The sequence below is a fragment of the Anabas testudineus genome, chromosome 18 (genome assembly GCF_900324465.2).
Source record: "Anabas testudineus chromosome 18, fAnaTes1.2, whole genome shotgun sequence".
Lineage (NCBI taxonomy): Eukaryota > Metazoa > Chordata > Actinopteri > Anabantiformes > Anabantidae > Anabas > Anabas testudineus.
The window spans coordinates 13,068,445-13,087,889 of NC_046627.1; the positions used below are offsets into that span (position 1 = coordinate 13,068,445).

Sequence of the window (19,445 nt, forward strand, 5' to 3'; positions counted from 1 at the left end):
CACAGGCTTGTGCAGGTTGATGAGTTTTTTTATGTACATCATGTCCAACCACAAATTCATGGAAGCTTGAGTTAATCTGTAACAGAGATGAAGAAGCAATACTATGAACAATACTATGAACAGTACTATGAACAATACTATGAACAGCTATCCAGTGTGAGCTATCTACCATCTGTCCTGCATGTAGCCCTGTTGGAAATTAAAAGAAAGACTTGTCCATGGACCTTAACTTATTTACATTTTACCAGCCTCGTTTGAATGTGAGTGTTTGTCAAGATTAGAGTATTGAAATGTACTCACATCCACATCCAGGAGTGCTGTGTTATACTGTACTACTGCGTTTATGCAACTGAAAAGCAATGATGTAAACTCCATTATTAAAAACAAACAAAAACACATTAGTGAGACAAACATCATCAAGATCATCAGAGTTAGTGTCGGTGTTTTGGACCGAGCATGAGCGGAGAATGGGTTCCTGAGGCTCGACAACGAGTGCAAAGTTTGAATGGACCACTTAGGGACTGGTTTCTACAAAACCAGAAAATGTAAAAAAAAAGGACACGGTGAACTTCTAACATACTCAGTGTGTGTCCAGATGAAGCATAGAGTTATATAAAAGTACCAACATTAGCAAAAAGTTGATTTTGTATAACATAGGCTAGTGAACATATTCTCAGTATATTTGAATGAAAATGTACAGATGGAGAGGCTCATTTTCGCTGCCTCGTTCCTGCAGGAATCCTGCCTGATCCGTGCATGACATTTGCATGACTCAGGCACCAACGCACCAAGCCCCCCTGCACCAGTCACGACCCCCCACTGTGATGTACTTAATGCCTAACTGTCTTGTTAACGCCCCCTAAAATTTTCCTGAGGAATGAGTTGCAATGTCGCATCCATGCACCAGGTGGAGCAGTGATGCGTAATCCAGTTATATTTAAGTTATATATTAAAATAAAGCATGATGCTCTCCTGCAGGATATTTATAACTTTAAATCCATCTGCAAACTACTTCAGATTTTAGACACTGATGAGGTTTGTTCTTTACCTGCAATATATTTATGGATTGTAACAGCAGAACAAAGTTACAGGAAATGATGGTTTTGAATAAAATGCCGACATGGTAAATGGTAAATATGGATATTTAATTTCTGCTAATTATACTACTTGCTTACTACTGTACTTATATTGATTAGCACTAAATTTACTGGCATTTTTTTAACCACTCGGGAATAACTTTCACATTTCACTTTCACATTATCTTCCAGTTTAGCTTCACTTCACAAATGTAAAGAACCGGGCCGTTAGGTGGACAAAAGACTGAGTAGCTGTGAAGACCATCCCCCAAGAAGGACACAAACTGTAGAAGCTACTGTTTCTGCTCCAGATAGAATCAGTTCACATGACTCAAGTTACAATTACAAGTACAATACTCCACTCTGACTTGAATTCAACTTTTACAATGTTGAAAAGTCTCATTCAGTTATCTTTACATGCATAGCAATGTAAATGCAGTTTGCCTCCATACAATTTTCAGACCAAACCAACCTATAGCTTTGATGTTAACGCCACTTTAAGAGAAACAAAATGCAGATTTTAGCTGCGTCTTGTTTCCCTGTTGTTAAAATACAAGTTGTGTTTCCTGAAACAGAACTGAAAGAATATCAGCTGACAGAACTCCACTAACACATATATACGTAATCAGCTGTGTGTTTCGTTTATTCCTGGACGAGGTGACAGCACTGGTCTCCTGCTTTGGTGTTTGTCCAGAGCTAAGGCACTGGCACTCTTTGCCTCATGTCTGGGAGCGGTGAAATCATTCTACAATGAATGGATGTATTCTTTTATGATTTTATTCTGGGTAACTGAGTATTTTATTAGCCTAGCTATTACATATAGTTAGAGTAGAAACACTACCAAAAGTGCATATAAAAGCTTCAGTCTGAGTAAAGTTACACATCCTCCATTTACAATAGGCTTCACTTAACACCTGTAAAGAACTGGTTCATCAGTTGAACAAAGGACTGTGAGTTGGTGTGAAGACCACATAACAAGTCCCCCATGAAGCATGTAGACTGTAGATGCACATTTCTGCTCTAAAAGAATGTAGTTACAATGACCCAACTTTCAGACAACCTGGTTTAGAAAATGGTCAAATGGAAGTGGATGTTTATAAAATATGTAAATATAATCCAGCAGTGCTTAGTTAGGCTTGAAAGCTGTAAGTTTATGGCTTCTGGGTATACTGTTTATAAGTTCCTTATAGTAAACCACCAACTAACAAAAGAGGTTTTGTTAGTTGGGTGGGAAGGTGTGTGCTTTAACCAATAGGCTGTTTGAGGTGATGGATCTCAAATATATCTGGTCCTCCTGACTCAGGTGAAGTTGTTGCTTTCTAGACCAGAAACATTTCTCAACAACATTTCAGGTGACATCAAATCAGGCGACAAGACTGCAGGACTTTAGGGAGAAGCAGGGTGGTATAAGACCATTGTAACCAGTGCTGTTGGTTGGTCGTTCTGTCTGAATGGAGGCTCCTATTGTCATGTTTATCTAAGCTTGATTAGAAGATTCAAATGTCCATTCTAAAGATAAACAGCTCCTGAAACCGGCAGACTGAGACACACTACATCAAGGTGTAATGAGAATTGGTGAATTTTATTAGGTGCATTTGTGAAGTCCAAGGCAGCCCAATACACCCAGAAACTGATAAACCTCTAGAAGGTAGTCTGGCAGCTGGGGCAGCGTGAGCTGCTGTTCTTATGCTTATTTCTAAGAAACAAAGTTGGTACAACATTCAATGCTGTCATCAATTCAACTTTTACAAAGTTTTCTCAGTTGAAGCCGTCATTTGACTATTGTCAGTCTGTCTATCTGACGGTCTGTCTTACCAAACAGTGTGTGATAATGACATTATCAATTTTAAATTCTGTTCTCAGAACTGTGTCTATACTTAGTATTTGACATTGGCTTTAAGGTCAGATTTTTTGATCAAAGCTCCACCCTTAGGTTGGACCCTGGAATTACATCATTGGTACCAAAAATAGCAGTGGCCACATTAGCATTTCTCACACCTTGTCTACAGAGCACAAGGAGGGGGGCGCCTGACAATTGCCTGACAGGCGACTGATAAGTGACTGATCAGCGCCTGAAAGTCGACTGAAATCAGCGAAAATGAGTCGCTCCATCTGTAATCAAGTTGTAAGTACATTCTCCAGAAAAATGTATTTGTGTTCGCAGTTTAGCTGTATAGAAATGTAATTTTTTAGTAAAGTTTATTTTTAATCTGTGTTATTAGTATGTCTGCTGGCAAGAGGTTGCAAATGTGCACAACTTCTTAATCTACTGTTAAGTATGTAAGTAAGTAAGTTTAACTGAATGGATGCAAAGCACCTGAGAAGTAGGAAGGGCAGAGAAAGTGAGGAAACAGCTATGTAGATGCAGCTGTGTGAATGAGGGAAAGATCAACACACATAAGTCGAGGATGTAGAGTTGTGTGGAACAATGACCAGGTTTACTGTAGTGCATCTTACTCTCTGAGTATGCAAAAGTAATTTGGTAATCTTCAAGCCCTATCTGTATTTAAAACGTCAAGGAAAACTTACGTTTTTAGACCCTCCTGAATCGAACCAACAGGCAAAGAGTATTAAAGGATAGAGAACTATGTAACTGATCATCAGATACTAAGCAAAGTGAAGGAAGACATGTATATTTTTCTTTTTCACTTCAGAAACCTTTATATTTTATACTAAATATCAAAAGATGAAGTGTACAACCAACAGAAGTGGTACTGTATGCAGTAATGTTCGAACAACATATTTAATGATGAAAAATGCAGAAAACTCACATTTAGTTGCACACTTCAATTTGTTAAGTTTAATTTTATTCAAATAATTGATTAAATATATTTATTCTATTTATGTGTATTTTATTTCAAACATCAATGTTCATGTTATAAAGAGTCTATTTGTGAGTGAGGAAGGTTAATTATTGTTTCTGAGCCAACTTAGAGATGCCTTAACATCATTTTTGCATGTCTCTGCATAAATGCTTTTATAACCAACAGTATGTGGACACTCAAACATTCATAACTACTATATGTGATTGCTGAACATTTTATTATGAAAACATGGGCATGAATGTGCAGCTATTACAGCCTCCACTGGTCTGTGAAGACTTTCCACCTGATATGGAAAAAATAAAACAGTCTAATCTCACACAGACATGAGGTCAAATGATTTATTAGACCATACTATGCTGTAATAAGTAATAATAATACAAGTCCACGCTTTAAACATGGAGATATTTGAGTATACATGTCAAATGTTATCACAGATTTCAAATACATTCAGAAGACATGATGAATTTAATCTAAATTAATCAACGACCGATGAATTAATTAGTAAAAAAAAAGCACAGCACTAATCAGTTACTGACTGATTCAGTCCAATTCAAAGCCAAACTGATCAAATAAGATACGTCATGTGCCAGCAAAGTCAAAATAATTCAAAGTAAATGAGATTAAAAGCAGAAACATATTCAAGAGCTTAAAGCAAGTCCAGTTACCACTGAACATCATATCTGGGTTAAATGTGACCTGGATGACTGAGAGTCCTCTCAGACATTCTTTGACTGGTGCCATTGTGAATCTAACCAACCCATCCTCTGACTGTACAGTAAAGCCAGCTGATGGTTCTGGAGGGAAAACTCAGCACTTTTCTGAACCAGGACTTTGGCTGTTCAGGTCGGCTAATGCAGATATCAGAGACCTTTTCATTTAAAGGACAATCTGATCCAGGAAATACCACAAGCTTTTTGTTCAGATTATCATAGAGTTGTTGCAGTGTCTTTGCATCTATACGCTCATCTTCAGCTTTATCTGCAACGTTGTCTCTTGAGTATGCTTCTGCAATCCACTTATTGTTTCTGTGACTGTAACAGCAGAAAGCTGTCCAGAGCACTGAAGGTACATTAACTCTGTTTTTGAGTTTATTGCTTTGGCTTGGCTGTGCTCCGGTCACTACGTAGGCTTCAAGTTCATCATTATTATTGTAGCAGAGGTCGTCCATTGTTTTCTTCAACTCTTGCTCCATGCGGCTCCAGCTGCCCTGATTGAACGATTCAACTTGTGGAACAACGTTTGTCAGTGTGAATGTTGACTTTTTATCACTTTCTTCAAATCCATAAGATGATGGAAATAAATGGCCCCTGGTATAGAGTTTGTGACCCTTATAATCGTTGTCACTGGCCTGGTGCGTGTACTTATCTTTTTGACTTCGTGTCATGTATTCGCCACCCCCTGGGCCCTCAAGCTGCAAAAGTTAAACACTCAGTTAGTGATAATGAATCTAAGTGATACAATAAATATTTATTTATAGGTTTGGATTTGGACTTGATTTAATTTGAAGTTTTAGAATTTGTACATGAATTAACATTAATTAACAATCTTCACATTAAATTTGCTAAACAAAAAAACTGACAGATCATTGTAGAAATACATTTAAATTGGTAAAATGGCATCATTTTAAAAAGGTCAAATTAATAATAATTTATCAAATATAAAACGATGGAAATAAGCGGCCAGTATTATATATTGTGTCATTGTTATAATCTGTTAAGTATGTTTGTAACTCATTAGTGCCCTCACTGGGGGCAGTGGTACTGATTAGAAAAACATACGTACCTGTGGCTCTATCTTCCATCGGGTGTCGGGTCTTCCCCCTGCTTCTGCTCCTCTGTACTTGTAAGCAGAGAACACTGGGATCTTGTTAGTGGTGTCATAGAGCGTCACAAATCTTTTATTGTTGTCACATTTCTGGCAGATGAGCTTGTATCGGTTCTGGTTCATGATTTGACCATTTTCCAGGATGCCTGTAACCTGTGGAGGAGTTTCATTAAGAAGAAAACCTTCACATTCTGACATCTGGTTCACCACTTTAGTCTCTGTAGGAGTGATGGACAGGAGGAGGACAGCGAGGGGCAGGAGACACCACATCTTCCAAGCAGTCATCATCATACTGTCAGAGGTCAAAGTTTAACGAATAACATATTAGAAATTTAGGAACAGAGGGCAAGTCATTAATCAGGAGTTCATCTAAAGAAGAAAATATGAAGTGTACAATCAAAAGAAGTGGTTTTCAGGGAAATGCACACTAAAAATAAAACAGCAATAAAAATATGTTTTTGCTTGTTTATGTTTGTCTGAACCTTTGTGTTGCTGCATGTCTTGACCAGGACACAGTTGAAAAAGAGGTTTTTAATCTCAAAGGTTTTCCTGGTAAAATAAAGGTGATTATTTGTAAAATTGTACCTGTTGCGTTGACCAATGGCCAATGTGCCACATTACCAGCCCATCCTAGCTTGGTAAATAAACTACTGGTGAATGGATATGTTTTAGTTTGGATTTGGATTTTCATACAGTCCAAGTGTAATATGCTGTGGTTGACTGTCTCAGTGTTTAACCAGCGGATAGCTGTGGGTAACTGTGGCTACAATGTTTGACATCTCACAAGTGTGCTAAAAGAGTTTGTTTGTGACGGAAACCTAACTCCACATGGCTAATTTGAAAAAAACAACAGGACCACAATAGTATCAGCAAACCGACACTAAGCCCTTTGAACAAATTAACAATGTTACATCAAATCAGCTGTTTAATCGCTGCTATTAACAAAATAACATACCTCTACAGACCTCATATTTCTATTTCTAGTTTAGTTAAAATGTGACAACATGAAAACAGAAAATATTTTTGAAAATATATAAAAACCTAAATTCAGTGGGAATAAATGATCATCCACAGCTTTGCTCTTACCTCTTTCCTGTCTTCTTCTTCTTCTTTAACACCTTGCTTTATTCGTCTGTCTCTGATCTTCTCTCTCCTTCTGTCTCTCTGACATGGTTCAGTTGGTTTATATATATTCTCACCACTGTCTGATTACAGGGGAGATAAGTGTGTATTTGGAAATTTAAGCAACCTCAATCATCGTGAGGACAAACACGTACACATACACACATGCTGCATATTAAAAGTGATACAATAAAAAGATATTTTTTTATAACTATATACTTTTATAATGCTTAAACAGTTATCAACAAACTTTCAGCAGCAGCAGCAGCAGCAGCAGCAGCTCACCCCACTTACATTTATGGCATTAAATAAGAGAAACTCCTCTCTGTGACAATGCAGTACACTTTAGTGATGTGATGTGAATTACAGCTCTTTGAAGAGACTCAGTTCTTGTATTAAAGTCTATGCATCAGATGAACAGATCCTTTTTGCAGATTATTGCAGATGTCATGTTTATGTGCAAAACCTGTATTAATTTGGATATGCATCACATATCAATCCTCATGGATAACTAAATGATATAACTGATGAGGTCAAATATCAGGAAGTACATTTTTCACTTATTAGGTTTCATGATGTTCAAAACAACACTGTAAGAGACAGAGCTGACATCCACATCACACTGGGATGGAGCTCAGCCCCAGTTAACTCTGGCTCAATTCCTGAATGCAACACATACAGTGGATACAGAACGTTTTCACAGTGAATCACGTTTTCCACATTTTGTTATGCTACAGAATTATTACAAAATGACAGTGACAGTGTAAAATAAGTTTATTTGAAATCTTTGCAAATTTATAAAAAATACAATGATGTACATCAGTATTCACAGTCTTTGCTCAGTACTTTGTTAAATCACTTTTAGCCCCAATAACAGCTTAAAGTGTTTTTGAGTATGATGCTACAAGCTTGGCACCTATTTCTGGGCAGTTTCACCCATTCTTCTTTGCAGTACCTCTGAAGCTTCATCAGGTTAAATGGGGAGTGTCGGTGCACAGCCATTTTCAGTTCTATCCCGAGATTTTCAATCAGGTTCAAGTCTGAACTCTGGCTGGACCACTCAAGGACATTCACAGAGTTGTCCTGTAGCCACTCCTTTGTTACCTTGGCTGTGTGCTTAAGGTTCAGTCTGAGGTTATCATCAAGGGTGTTTCTGTACATTGCTGCATTCATCTTTACCTCGATCCTCACTATTTCAGTTCCTGCTGCTGAAAAACATCCCCACAGCATGATTCTGCCACCACCATGCTTCACTGTAGGGATGGTATTGGCCAGGTGCTGAGCGGGGCCTGGTTTCCTCCAGACATGACACTTGGCATTCAAGCCAAAGAGTTCAATCTTTGTTTCATCTGACCAGAGAATCTTGTCTCTCAAGGTCTGAGAGTCCTTTTACTGAGGAATGTTTTTTGTCTGGTCTTGCTACCATACAGGCCTGATTGGTGGAGTGCTGCAGAGATTCTTGTTCTTCTGTCTCCACAGAGTGGACCACTCTTTAAGAGTGAACATCAGGTTCTCTGTCACCTCCCTGACTAAGGCCCGTCTTTCTCTATTGCTCAGTTTGGCCCGCTCTGGGAAGAGTCCTGGTGGTTCTAATTCCTTCCGTTTACAAATTATGGATAAAAATATGTGACCTTCAATGCTCCTGAAACTTTTCTGTACCCTTCCCCACATCTGTGCTTCCATACAAGCCTGTCTCGGAGGCCTACAGACAATTCCGTTGTCGTTATGGGGTAATTCTACATTACACAGACATTGTGATGTTTGTGCAATGTAGCTGCATCAAACAGCTGGTGGGATCATCTTAGCATAAAGACTGAATGGGAAAAAGCTCAGTGGTTCACATTTTATATCATGTTTGCTAAATATATATATATTCATTTGAAACTACAGTCTCCTCATCTGACATGATTGTAATGTTTGCTTCTCTACGACTTGCAGACAAACTTCATTTGACCCAAAGGTTTGACATCTCACTGTCCTTCCACATTCTCCACAAGAAGCAACAAGTCATTTTACAAAGGGAACTTTAAAGCACTATTGCATAGGATTTATCTTAACATCTCTGCTGCATAATGTTCAGCGTTACTGTCAATTTTTCCCACACAGCTAAATCACCATTAAAAACCTGTTTTAACTTCTGTGTATCACCATGACTGTGACTTATAGTAACAGACCAGAACGACAACAAAGAGAAATAAAGTGATCACAAACAGACCCAGTAAGAGACACAAAGGAGTAAAGAAACAATACAAAGAGACACAAAATGTCTTCCATGTGATGTAAAATACCCTCTAAGAAACACAAAAAATTGCAAAATAACCACAGAAAAAGAAGAGAAAAAAAATACAAGGAGGCAAAAACACATTAAACAGTGAAACGAAAACCAGCACAAACATGTAAAATGCTGCCAATAAGAAACCAAATGGCCAGAAACAAGATGGTTGCATGGATTGTGTTTATTTTCTGACTCTTCCAGAGTGGCTGGTCTTTTTCATGTCTGCACCCAGTGTGTCATATTTAGTCAATCCAGTTACTGAAAGACAAAACTTCATTACTTTAACAAATAAAGGTCAATCAATCTTAAAACCTTTGGTAAATTTGAGATTTAACCACTGTGTCTTTGTTAGATGTAGAAAGGTTGAACTAGTGGTTCCTGAATGTAATCGAAGAACAAAGATAATAACATTTAAAATTCCAGTTTTGTTGGGTTGTGTGCATGCCGACTTTCCACAACGTTAAATCCTTATTGTCTTATCACTTCTTTAACATGCAGCAAGTCAGCTGAAAAGAGAAGTTTAAGGCACAGTTGCATCAGATTATCATCATATCTCTACTGCGTGAACGTCATTGTCACTGTGAAGAATCATGTTTCCCACAAAGTTTAATAAAAAACTAAGTTAGAAAACTGTATTTTTCAAAAATAAAATTCTTGAGCTTTTAACAAAAGACTCAGATGCTCAATTGAATTGTATTTGTATGATGCCAATGTTCTAACCTTGGCCAGGACACTGTTTTTGTAATCTCACTGAGGTTTTCCTGGTAAAATAAAGGTGATTATTGGTAAAATTGTACCTGTTGATATTCTGTGTACTTCTCATGCTTTTAAAACTAGAAACCAATGCAGATGGGGAAACTCAGAATATGGAGGTGGAGGGGGGTAGAAAGGGATATGTATAACAACAAAAGTCATACATACATAGGCCCAAAGGTTCGTTAGCCCATGGCCAGTGTGCCGCATTACCAGCCCAGCCCAGCTGGGTAAATAAACTACTGGTAAACGGATATGTTTTAGTGATTCTAGTGGCTTAAGACCTTACAAAATATAAATGTATTCAGAATTTTATAGTAAACCCTACAATCCCTTATGAACAAGCACTAGGCGACAGTGGAGAGGAAAAACTTCTTTTAACTGAAGAAACCTCCAGCAGAACCAGAGTCAGGGTGGGTGACCATCTGCCTCAACTGGTTGGTGTGAGTGAAAAGGTGAGCAGCAGCATAACTAAGAGATGGTTCAGAGTCACCTGAGCCAATAGGAAAATAGGAATCACAAAACACATCAGTACTGTACTAGTAATATGTTCATAAAGTTGCCATAAGCACTGTTCTTTATTTTGACTCTGTCCCACAAATGTCATCCTGATGCTGGAAACAGGACTCGCTAGAGACTAAATTCTTATTAGTCCACAGATGAAAACACCCTCAACAAATGCACAAATGCTGTTTAATATCTTAATGGGACATGACTCTGTCAAGACTGAAACATCAGTACTGTCATTTAGTTTATGGAGGAAATGAAAAGATGTTCAGAAGACAAAGGGATTTTGTAGGAATGAGATGACAGATTGATCTGAACACAGAATAGTCCAATGTCTTTGTTTCTGCATTAATTGGTCATAAAATCTGATCTGTTTCTAAGTTGATAAAACACAAACAGTGGTGATCTGTTGTGTTTTTACTGAACACACTCATTCAGCATATAAACAGCAGTACACTCACTGTGTAAATAAATGATATAGCAAATGGATTGATGGAGCAAATCTTTGACCAGTTACTGAATCCTCTATCTATCAAACTCAGTAGAGATGATGTGTCTCTCAACTCCAAGCAGGCTTTCACCTGTTGATGTTTATTCTTCTGGATCTTTGTCCCTTTTCCACACAGAATCTTTGGAGTGATCATCAGGTTCTTGGTCTCCTCTCTTACTAAGGCCTTTCTCCTCCGATTGCTCAGTTTGTAGCAACATGTAGCAGCTTTAACTATTTATTATAATTTACTTGCGGGATAAGTTAACTTTAAGTAAAAGGAACAAAAATGTAAATGTAAATGTAAAATCGCCAATTCACAAGATTTGAATCACTGTATGTTGAAATATCCTGCAGATTATGGAGAAAGTGTAAATTAAAGTGAAGGACTTATCAAGGTTCAGTGTTTCAGCAGCGCGGACAGCTCATTATGGATCTGATAGTACATTTAATTCATTCATTTTAAATAAGCCATGTCAACACTGAAGAAAAGACAAACTATTAGTTATTACCTTAAGTGAAAATAGCAGAAAGCAGTGAGTATTCTCCAAAATCTACTACTAAGTATCAAAAAGCAAATTTCAGATTGAAATATATTCAATTATTATATTTGGTTTAATTTATATCTTTTACATGCCATTGGTTTGTGAATTTCTTGTCTGGAAATAAGAAGTTTAGTCATATTTCTTCCTAATTGTGTAACCTGGGAAGCTGTGGCTGAGGAAGTGGAGCAGTCGTCCACCAATCACAGGTTTGGCTGCTGTCAAAGTTTTTGTGAACAAGACACTGAACTCCACGGTGGTGGAGTAGTTCAGCTCATGACAGTAGGAACGCTCCATATAAGTGCAGTGTAAAACACTGAAATTAATTAATGCCAAATATATTTCATTTTTTTAATCTGAGGAATTATTAAAATAATCAGTAACTAATTTTTAAATAATAGTAATGGAGTAAAACCTGCAAAAAGAGAGCTTGACTGTAAAGTACAAGTATTTCAGAATTATACTGTCAGTCAAATAAATTATAATTCTGACTTTAACCTGCAGGTGGTGACGTTGTACTGACAAACTATGTTTGGTAGGCTGGTGCTCAGGATCCAGTGATTGTGGTGATTAGGCAGAGGGAGGAAAACAGGTGAAACTAGTGAGATGACAATGAGGGAGACAGACTGAAAGAGCAGGGAGAGAAAAAATTATAAATAAATAAATAATAAAAACAGGGACAAGACAAGGCAGGAATTATAACATACAATCGTGTTTGTATTAGTCTGTGAGGATTATTTCACTTTGAATTTTATTGAACCCAGCTAAGAATAAAAATAATAATAATGACATTTGTTACATGATCAGACTTTAAAATGTTATTTTATTTCATAAATGTTAATAAAACCTAGTACACACGTTACATCAAATTTCAAATATATCCAAAGTACATCATGAGCTGAATAACCACAGATCTAAATCACAAACTATTTTTCTTATTTAACATCTGTCAGTTAATTAATGATTCAGTCCAAACCAGAGCTAAGCTAAAATCTATTTAATGAATCAAATATTAGAAATCAGAAGGATTAGGATTAGGAAACAACTATTTAAGAATGGATGATCAATTATTTAAATAAAACAAATCAATCAATGCCAGAATCCACTACAAGTAGTAAAAAGATTAAGATTCAATAAGTAAGAGAAACACTCAAAATATCATTCAAACCTTTAAACCTCAGTTTAGTAAATAATCAGATCACACAAAAAACTTCCATCATTCACAAGCATAGAGTCGACCACGGTCCTCATTAACCAGCAACGAAACATGTAAGGCTTACTTTTTAAAATAGGGAAATCAGTTTGATTATTAAGTTCAGTAACTTGCAAAATGGTCTTAAAAAACAATCTGAAAAAAAGAATTGTGATAAAATCATAAATGGTGATGCTGTATTGCCTCTAGTTTATAGCTTTAGTTTAGGTCTTTGGGCACAACAGGACCACACCAATGCAAAAACCTTCAGGATTATTTCAGATCAGATCAAACTTGGTATCAGCAGATTTCACCCGATATTAAAAGATTCAAACCACTATTGGAGCCATAAGTAGTATTCATTGTTATAATTCTTTGTGGTTGTGTTAATTTAGTCATACTGAAATTCATACCAATCCCTACCTCTGTAGATCTTCTGTGGGTCATGTCTTGAAGGCAACCCCAGGTCACTGAACTTTGCCAGATCCCTAATTAGCTTCAAACAATGGTGCCTGACTTCCTTGACTGGCGATCTCGAATATGGCTCCTGCTTCGTAAGACACTGTTGCAAAGTACACGCACCCTTGCACTGGGGTACCAGTAGAAGAAAGGTTGTTCATGGGTGGTAGGGTTTAGCATGTCGGTAGTGGTAGTGGGAGGGGCAGATCTGGTTGTATCTTCGGGTGGACACTGGCAGGTATGATCAAGTTCGGAGTGAAATTCAGTTACAGTTTTACTGGGACACTGCGTATTGGGAAACACCTCGATGCCCAACTCTTGTTGGAGTTCTTCCAGATTGTCAGGACCATCTGCCCTGTTCAAACCCCAGTGAGCACCCGCTATCCACTTGTCCATGGTTTTATCGTGGCAGCAGAAAGCCGACCAGAGCACTGAGGGTATGTTAGTCTTGTTGTTGAGTTTCTCTGTACCAGGTTTGGCCCCAGTTACAACAAAACCTTCAGGGACGTCATTATTGTTTATGCAGCGTGTCTCCAGGACATATTTCAGACGGCTCTCCATTTTTTGCCAACTGCCACAGTTGAAAGATTTAGTTTGTGGAACGATGTTTGTCAGAGTGAACGTTGAGATTTTTTCAGTGTTATTAGAAGCGTGACAACATGGAAATAAATGGCCCCTAGTGTAGTCTTCAGTATTTCTATAATCAGTGTTACTGGCCTGGCGCCTGTATGTATCGTCCCACATGTTGGACATAGAGTCTCTTTCTTCAAGCTGCAAAAAACGACACAGTCAATAAATTGTTATTAAATCAACTTAATTTAAAAAAGAGACTAATTGAATAATGATTATTTCTTTAAATATTTAAAATGAAGTATTGACGAAAAGGAAAAGAAAAAATACCTGTGGCTCCATCCTCCATGGGGTCTTGGGTCTTCCCACTGATTCTGCTCTTCTGTATTTGTAAGCAGAAAACACTGGGATCTTGTTCTTTGTGTCGTAGAGCGTCACAAACCTTCTTATGTCCTAATAAGTCTGGCAGATGACTTTGTATCGGTTCTGGTCCTGGATGTTGCCGTCCTCCAAGACACCTTGGATGTTTGGAGGAGTTTCATCAAGAAGGAAACCTTCACACTCTGACAATGATTGCACCACTTCAGTCTCTGTGGGACTGATGGACAGGAGGACAAGGACAGCGAGGGGCAGGAGACACCACATCTTCAGAGGAGTCATCATCACACACTGTCTGATAAACTAATAGAACAAGAAGAACTTTACTCTTTCGCTCATGGTCGTCTGTTTTCTCCTCCCATCGTTTCTCCTTACTGCTAATTTTTCTTTTATTCTCTCCTGTCTTCTCTTTTCACTAGTTTGCAGACACTGCTTTGCTCTTTCTTCTACCTACAACATGTATCTTGTTACTTTTTATTCCTGTTCTCTTCTTTCTTTTTACTAAATAATCTGTCAAACACAAATAATTAATCATGACTATACAACTGACCATACATACCATACAGTATGTTTTGAAATACATAGATATATTAATCAATAGTTATAAAAACTTACCTTCATAAATCTTTATTAAATCTTTTAAAAAGTCTTTAAACTGTGTAACTGAACCTCAGATATCAAGTGAAGCTCTTGAAGGAGGTCTGGGTTTTAAATTCGCTGAAGGGGCGGTAGCTTTTCCACCCCTACTAGATGTTTTTTTTCTTCATAAGTCTCTGTCCCTGTCTCAAATTCACTTTAGAAGAGAACTTTATTATTCCCAGGGAGAAAAAGCTGCTTTTAATACAAATGAATTCAACATTTGTCAACATGAATAAAAATGTGAACCTGAAAACATTTAAGAATACAATGAACAAAAGTGAACTGTATATGTAGGTTAATGAAAGTGACATAATTAATGATGATGATGAAGAAACATGATGATGTTGCCTCTTTTTTGATCTATTGTAACTATGTTCAGAAAACTGTCTTTTCGCCATCTCTCCTTTGTCTTCACAGAGACTTTACTCAAATGCATCCTCACTGTTGACAATTCCTTTCTAACATAAACTGGTGTCTACAGTATTTCCTCTGTAAACAGCTCTTCTCAGTTTGCCCTCCCTCCTGATCCACTGTGGCTTTTCCAGAGAAAACCATGTTTTCTTGGTTGCTCTGCATTGCCAAGTACTGTAACATAACTTCCCAGCATTACTCACTCATAATGATTTCCAGACTTCATGCGTCTCCTTCCATCTTTGAATGTTAAGGCCTTTAAATTACATAAATGATTAATGTTAGAGTGTCAGAGTCAGTCAACAAAATAATATTGTTGTTAAATTTTATACAGCCCATATTAAACACTTGGCAAAGCAGTTCCAAAATAGGGAGTTGATTAGAGATAAGGCCAGGGATTAATGAAGATAACATCTTGGAGGAGGTGGGAGCAGCTACTGCTACATCTCCAGGGAGTATAAAAGGCAGATTCCTTCACAGTGATTAATAAAAGAGGACACTTCGATCGCCATTCTGTTTTGGAAGATTTCATGAGACTCTGAGAAGGTGAGTTATTATAATAATTATAAAATGTGCATATGACAACATATTAAGAAGCTGGAACACGACTAAATGGTAAGTGAGTCAGTGTAACATTTCATCATTATACATTTAGTAGCAAATGAAAGAAGGAAACGTTTGAAAAGTCTCCTTCCATGTTCTCATTTGAAAGTGCAACAATAACATCACTGTAGCTTCTGTTTATAGAAATTAGTTAAACTCCTGTAGGATTGTTACGGTTTCTCTAAAGTGTAAATATGTCTATGCACATATTTTAACAGAACCCATTTTGGCAACAAACACCCATAACAATTGTGGGGACAAAAAACCCTTTTGTTCTGTTGGTTACACTGAAAAACAACAACAAGTGTAGTTGCCAGATTAAACTTTAATATCTGATGATTCTCTGTTGTCTCCTCTGAAGATGTGGTGTCTCCTGCCCCTCGCTGTTTCCTCCTGTCCATCAGTCCCACAGAGACTGAAGTGGTGCAGTCGATGTCAGAGTGTGAAGAGTTTCTTCTTAATAAAACCAACAGGTTCCCGGCATCTTGGAAAAAGTTGGAATCATGAACCAGAAAAAAGATGCCAGTGTTTTCTGCTTACAACTACAGAGGAGGGAGAAGTGGATCGTTTTTGGAAAATAGAGCCAAAGGTATGTATCTAAAAATGGTCTAAAAACACATTGTTTTATTTTATTTTGGTAGTATAGAAACATAAATCATTTGTTTATAGTGATGCAACAATCTGCACCATTGAGTGAACATTTACAGCTGAAGAAAGAGTCTCAGTGTCTAATAAGGAGAATAATTATAATGGTGAATATAACAATGACACAAAATATATCAAGGGTCTCTTATTTGCATCATGCATTTAATAATTGCTATGAATCATTTTTTTGATCGATATATATATTTTAACAAACACTTTAACTGTTCTATTAAGATGATTTCTGTTTTACTTTAACCATGTTTTGTTTTCTACAAAGGTTTTGTCATGATTCCAGCCTCGCTGCTTTTGTTTCCCCCCATGCTCTTATTTTGTCAACTTCCTGTGTCCTCCTCCCAGTCTGATCACATTCACTCACCTAATTGACTACACCTGGTTTCCCCCACACTATAAATACCGACCTGCTCACCTGTCTCTCCTGCCAGAAAGTCTGTTCTCAACTCCAGGACTGATTTGTTTTGGATTTTCTGGACTGCCCTGGATGCCGTCTCTTGCCTGACCCCCTGGTGCTGTGAGTTCTGTTCATTCCCCCTGCTCACAGTACCAGACCTGGACCTGTATCTGCCTGATTCCCCTTCTCTGACCTGCACCCCTTCTACCCTGTCTCCACTGGATTCCCCCTCACCCTGCTTCTTGTCCACCCCTCTGGTTCTGTGAGTGTTTTCCTCTGATCTGTTTTCTCCCTTGTTCTTTTCCCTGCTCAGCCTGTGTGGACCTCTTTGTGTTTCGACCTGGATTGCCCTTCTGTTGTGAATTTTGCCTACCGGACCTTTCTCTGAACTGCCTAACTGTGTATGACCTGGATTACCCTTGACCTCTGAATTTTGCCTTGTGGATTATTGTTTGGACTGCCTGTGTTCATAACCCCAGATTGTTTTCCCACACTGGGTTTAGACATTAGATTTCATTAGATTGGAGTGTATTCTCATGGTGCTCCTGTAACACTCTTCTTCACTCCTGAACCTTCTCCATTGTCTTCCATTTTGTCCATGTGCTCTCTGTTGGTTGGCCATCTTGGTCGTGACGTCACTTCCGGTTTTCAGCCAGACCACCATACTCACCCTATGTCATCTCCTCCCATCTACTGACTGTTGTATTCATTGACTTACTGTTCTGTTAGAAATAAAGATTGACTACTCAGTTCTGTCCTGTGTTATCTCTGGCCATAGAGTCCTTCCTCCAGCTCGTGACAGGTTTATTGAAAAAATGTAATATGATGATTGGTAATTCTGTGTTTTAGTTAATTTTCTTATTATTCTTATTAAGAACAAGCCACTGTAATAATCAAAGCCTGTTAACATTTTAATCATATTTATTCAATATCAGTTCCACTGACTGTTAACTTTTGCAGCTTGAAAACAAGAACAATTATGTAAATATGGAGGATTGTGATATCAATACTTTGTACAAGAACCAGGCCGGCAGTCAGCTTTCTGCTGTTACAGTAAAAACCTAAATAAGTGAATAGTAAGTGCATACTGGGGGCAAAATGTTCTTTTCTTTCCGAAACAGCTTGACTTGACATTTAGTCTGTTAATGATCTGAGTTTTTCTTTGTCTTTATTATTGATGTCTGATTATATTGATTCTGATTTTGCAGATACATCATCTCCACCTGCAGTTTAATGTCAGAACTGCTGTACTTTTGGTCTAGTAGAATTCAGAGGCACTTGTACTTTTTTGTTCCCCATTTGTATTTTTTACTCCAGTACATTTATTTGAAATATTAGACCAATTTTTCCCACACCATCAAGTTGCAGTGGTGTCATCAAGAGGCGGTACCGAACTGCACAACAAAAATGTTTCTTTTATTAAAAAAAAAAAAAAAAAAAAAGTGGGGAAACTCAAAGCAGCTGATGTCTGAATGTGCAGCTAATGTGGATCCATAATCTTTTGTTCTGGAGCATTTGATATAAATATAATAGCACATCCAGGAAGACAAACACTGAGCATTCTTCAAAACCTGAGACTTCATATCATTTTTTTGACCTACTTTACTTCTCCTTTCAAACTAGTATCATAGGAAGCCAGTTTAAAATGGGTGAAGTCATCTTTCTATGGTATAGCCTGCATGCTGTCTATATTTCTGTGTCTTTGCGTTTCTTTCTGAATTAGTTTTTGCTTCTTTGAGGTATTTTGGGGACTTTGTTTTATTGTCTGTTTATGTCCTACTTGAATGACTGAAGAGCCAATTATACATGAGACTGGGTTGTTTGCACCTCTTCACTCAAGAGAACATGACATCTAATTGATCAGAAATACAAGACACTGTTGTAAATTACTGTCTTAACTACTGTAGGCATACAGAGGCCCAGTATCAGCAAACATTAGTTCTGTGTTCCAATGGCAGGATTGACTCCATAATGCAATTTAATCAATCTAAAAGACTAACTGATCAATAAAAAACTGTTTTGCAATCATGTTACTGCAGCTGAAAACATGCCTACTTTCTTTTTCTTAAAACAAGGAAACCTCTATCCTGAATGGTTGTGTATTCTTAGAGGAAGTGAAAGAACAACAGCTGTTGCTACTTCAGTAACTGAATAAGCTCTTTTTAAAACATACAAACTAAATTAATCTCCTCAAATTGAAGTGTTTTTATTAGATATTCACAAGTAACATTTGTAAAAACAAATTGCATCATCAAAAAGACACATAGTGGTGTATTAATGAGGATTTCTGGACATTTTTGAGACAGAGGCCAAATGGACAAATGTTTCGCTTTTTCTTTGACACATTCTGTGAAGACAGTAAGCTGCAGAGTTAGGAAGATAATAATATGCAGTGTTACTTCTCTTTGAGACTCGTTGCATTTTGTAGAAGATGTGGTGAGAGAACAACGTCAAAGTCATGAAAAACAAAAAGGTCAAATGATGCACATTAATTTGTCTGTAAGTCATGGAGAGCCAGAGTTACATGCAATAGAAGGTGTATGTCTTAAAATAATACAGTATAAAGTGTTGGCTAGTGAGACAGTGACGATGTGAAAATGATGCTGCATAGATATAAAGATAACCCTTAATAGGTGTTACTTTAACTTCTGTTTTGTGGCGATTTCTTGTTCCTTATGACAAACGTGTGAAGATGATGTCTTTCTTTGTAAAACCAACGTGCTTCTTC

At 37.4% G+C, this 19,445-nt stretch overlaps 2 protein-coding genes across 2 annotated transcripts; both read right to left on the reverse strand.

The window, feature by feature from the left end:
* Positions 1-4,225: 4,225 nt before the first annotated feature.
* LOC113168107 (endonuclease domain-containing 1 protein-like) lies at positions 4,226-6,873 on the reverse strand. Its single transcript, XM_026369112.1, has 3 exons — positions 6,812-6,873; positions 5,684-6,017; positions 4,226-5,312 (listed from the first exon to the last, which is right to left on the reverse strand). The coding sequence occupies exons 2-3, from the start codon at positions 6,014-6,016 to the stop codon at positions 4,650-4,652; spliced, it is 996 nt and encodes a 331-aa protein (XP_026224897.1). The 5' UTR covers position 6,017; positions 6,812-6,873; the 3' UTR covers positions 4,226-4,649.
* A 5,436-nt stretch (positions 6,874-12,309) lies between these two features.
* LOC113168595 lies at positions 12,310-14,301 on the reverse strand. The gene is made up of 2 exons (XM_026369643.1): positions 13,963-14,301; positions 12,310-13,833 (listed from the first exon to the last, which is right to left on the reverse strand). Exons 1-2 carry the CDS (start codon positions 13,972-13,974, stop codon positions 13,102-13,104), a joined length of 744 nt encoding a protein of 247 aa, XP_026225428.1. The 5' UTR covers positions 13,975-14,301; the 3' UTR covers positions 12,310-13,101.
* Between the last annotated feature and the right edge of the window lie 5,144 nt (positions 14,302-19,445).

Bases quoted from the DNA above. Each gene is read 5' to 3' on its own strand.
- LOC113168107 (XM_026369112.1), bottom strand. From the start codon at position 6,016: ATGATGATGACTGCTTGGAAGATGTGGTGTCTCCTGCCCCTCGCTGTC. The intron at 5,313-5,683 runs GTACGTATGTTT...TAACTTTTGCAG, and splicing joins GATGGAAGATAGAGCCACAG to CTTGAGGGCCCAGGGGGTGG.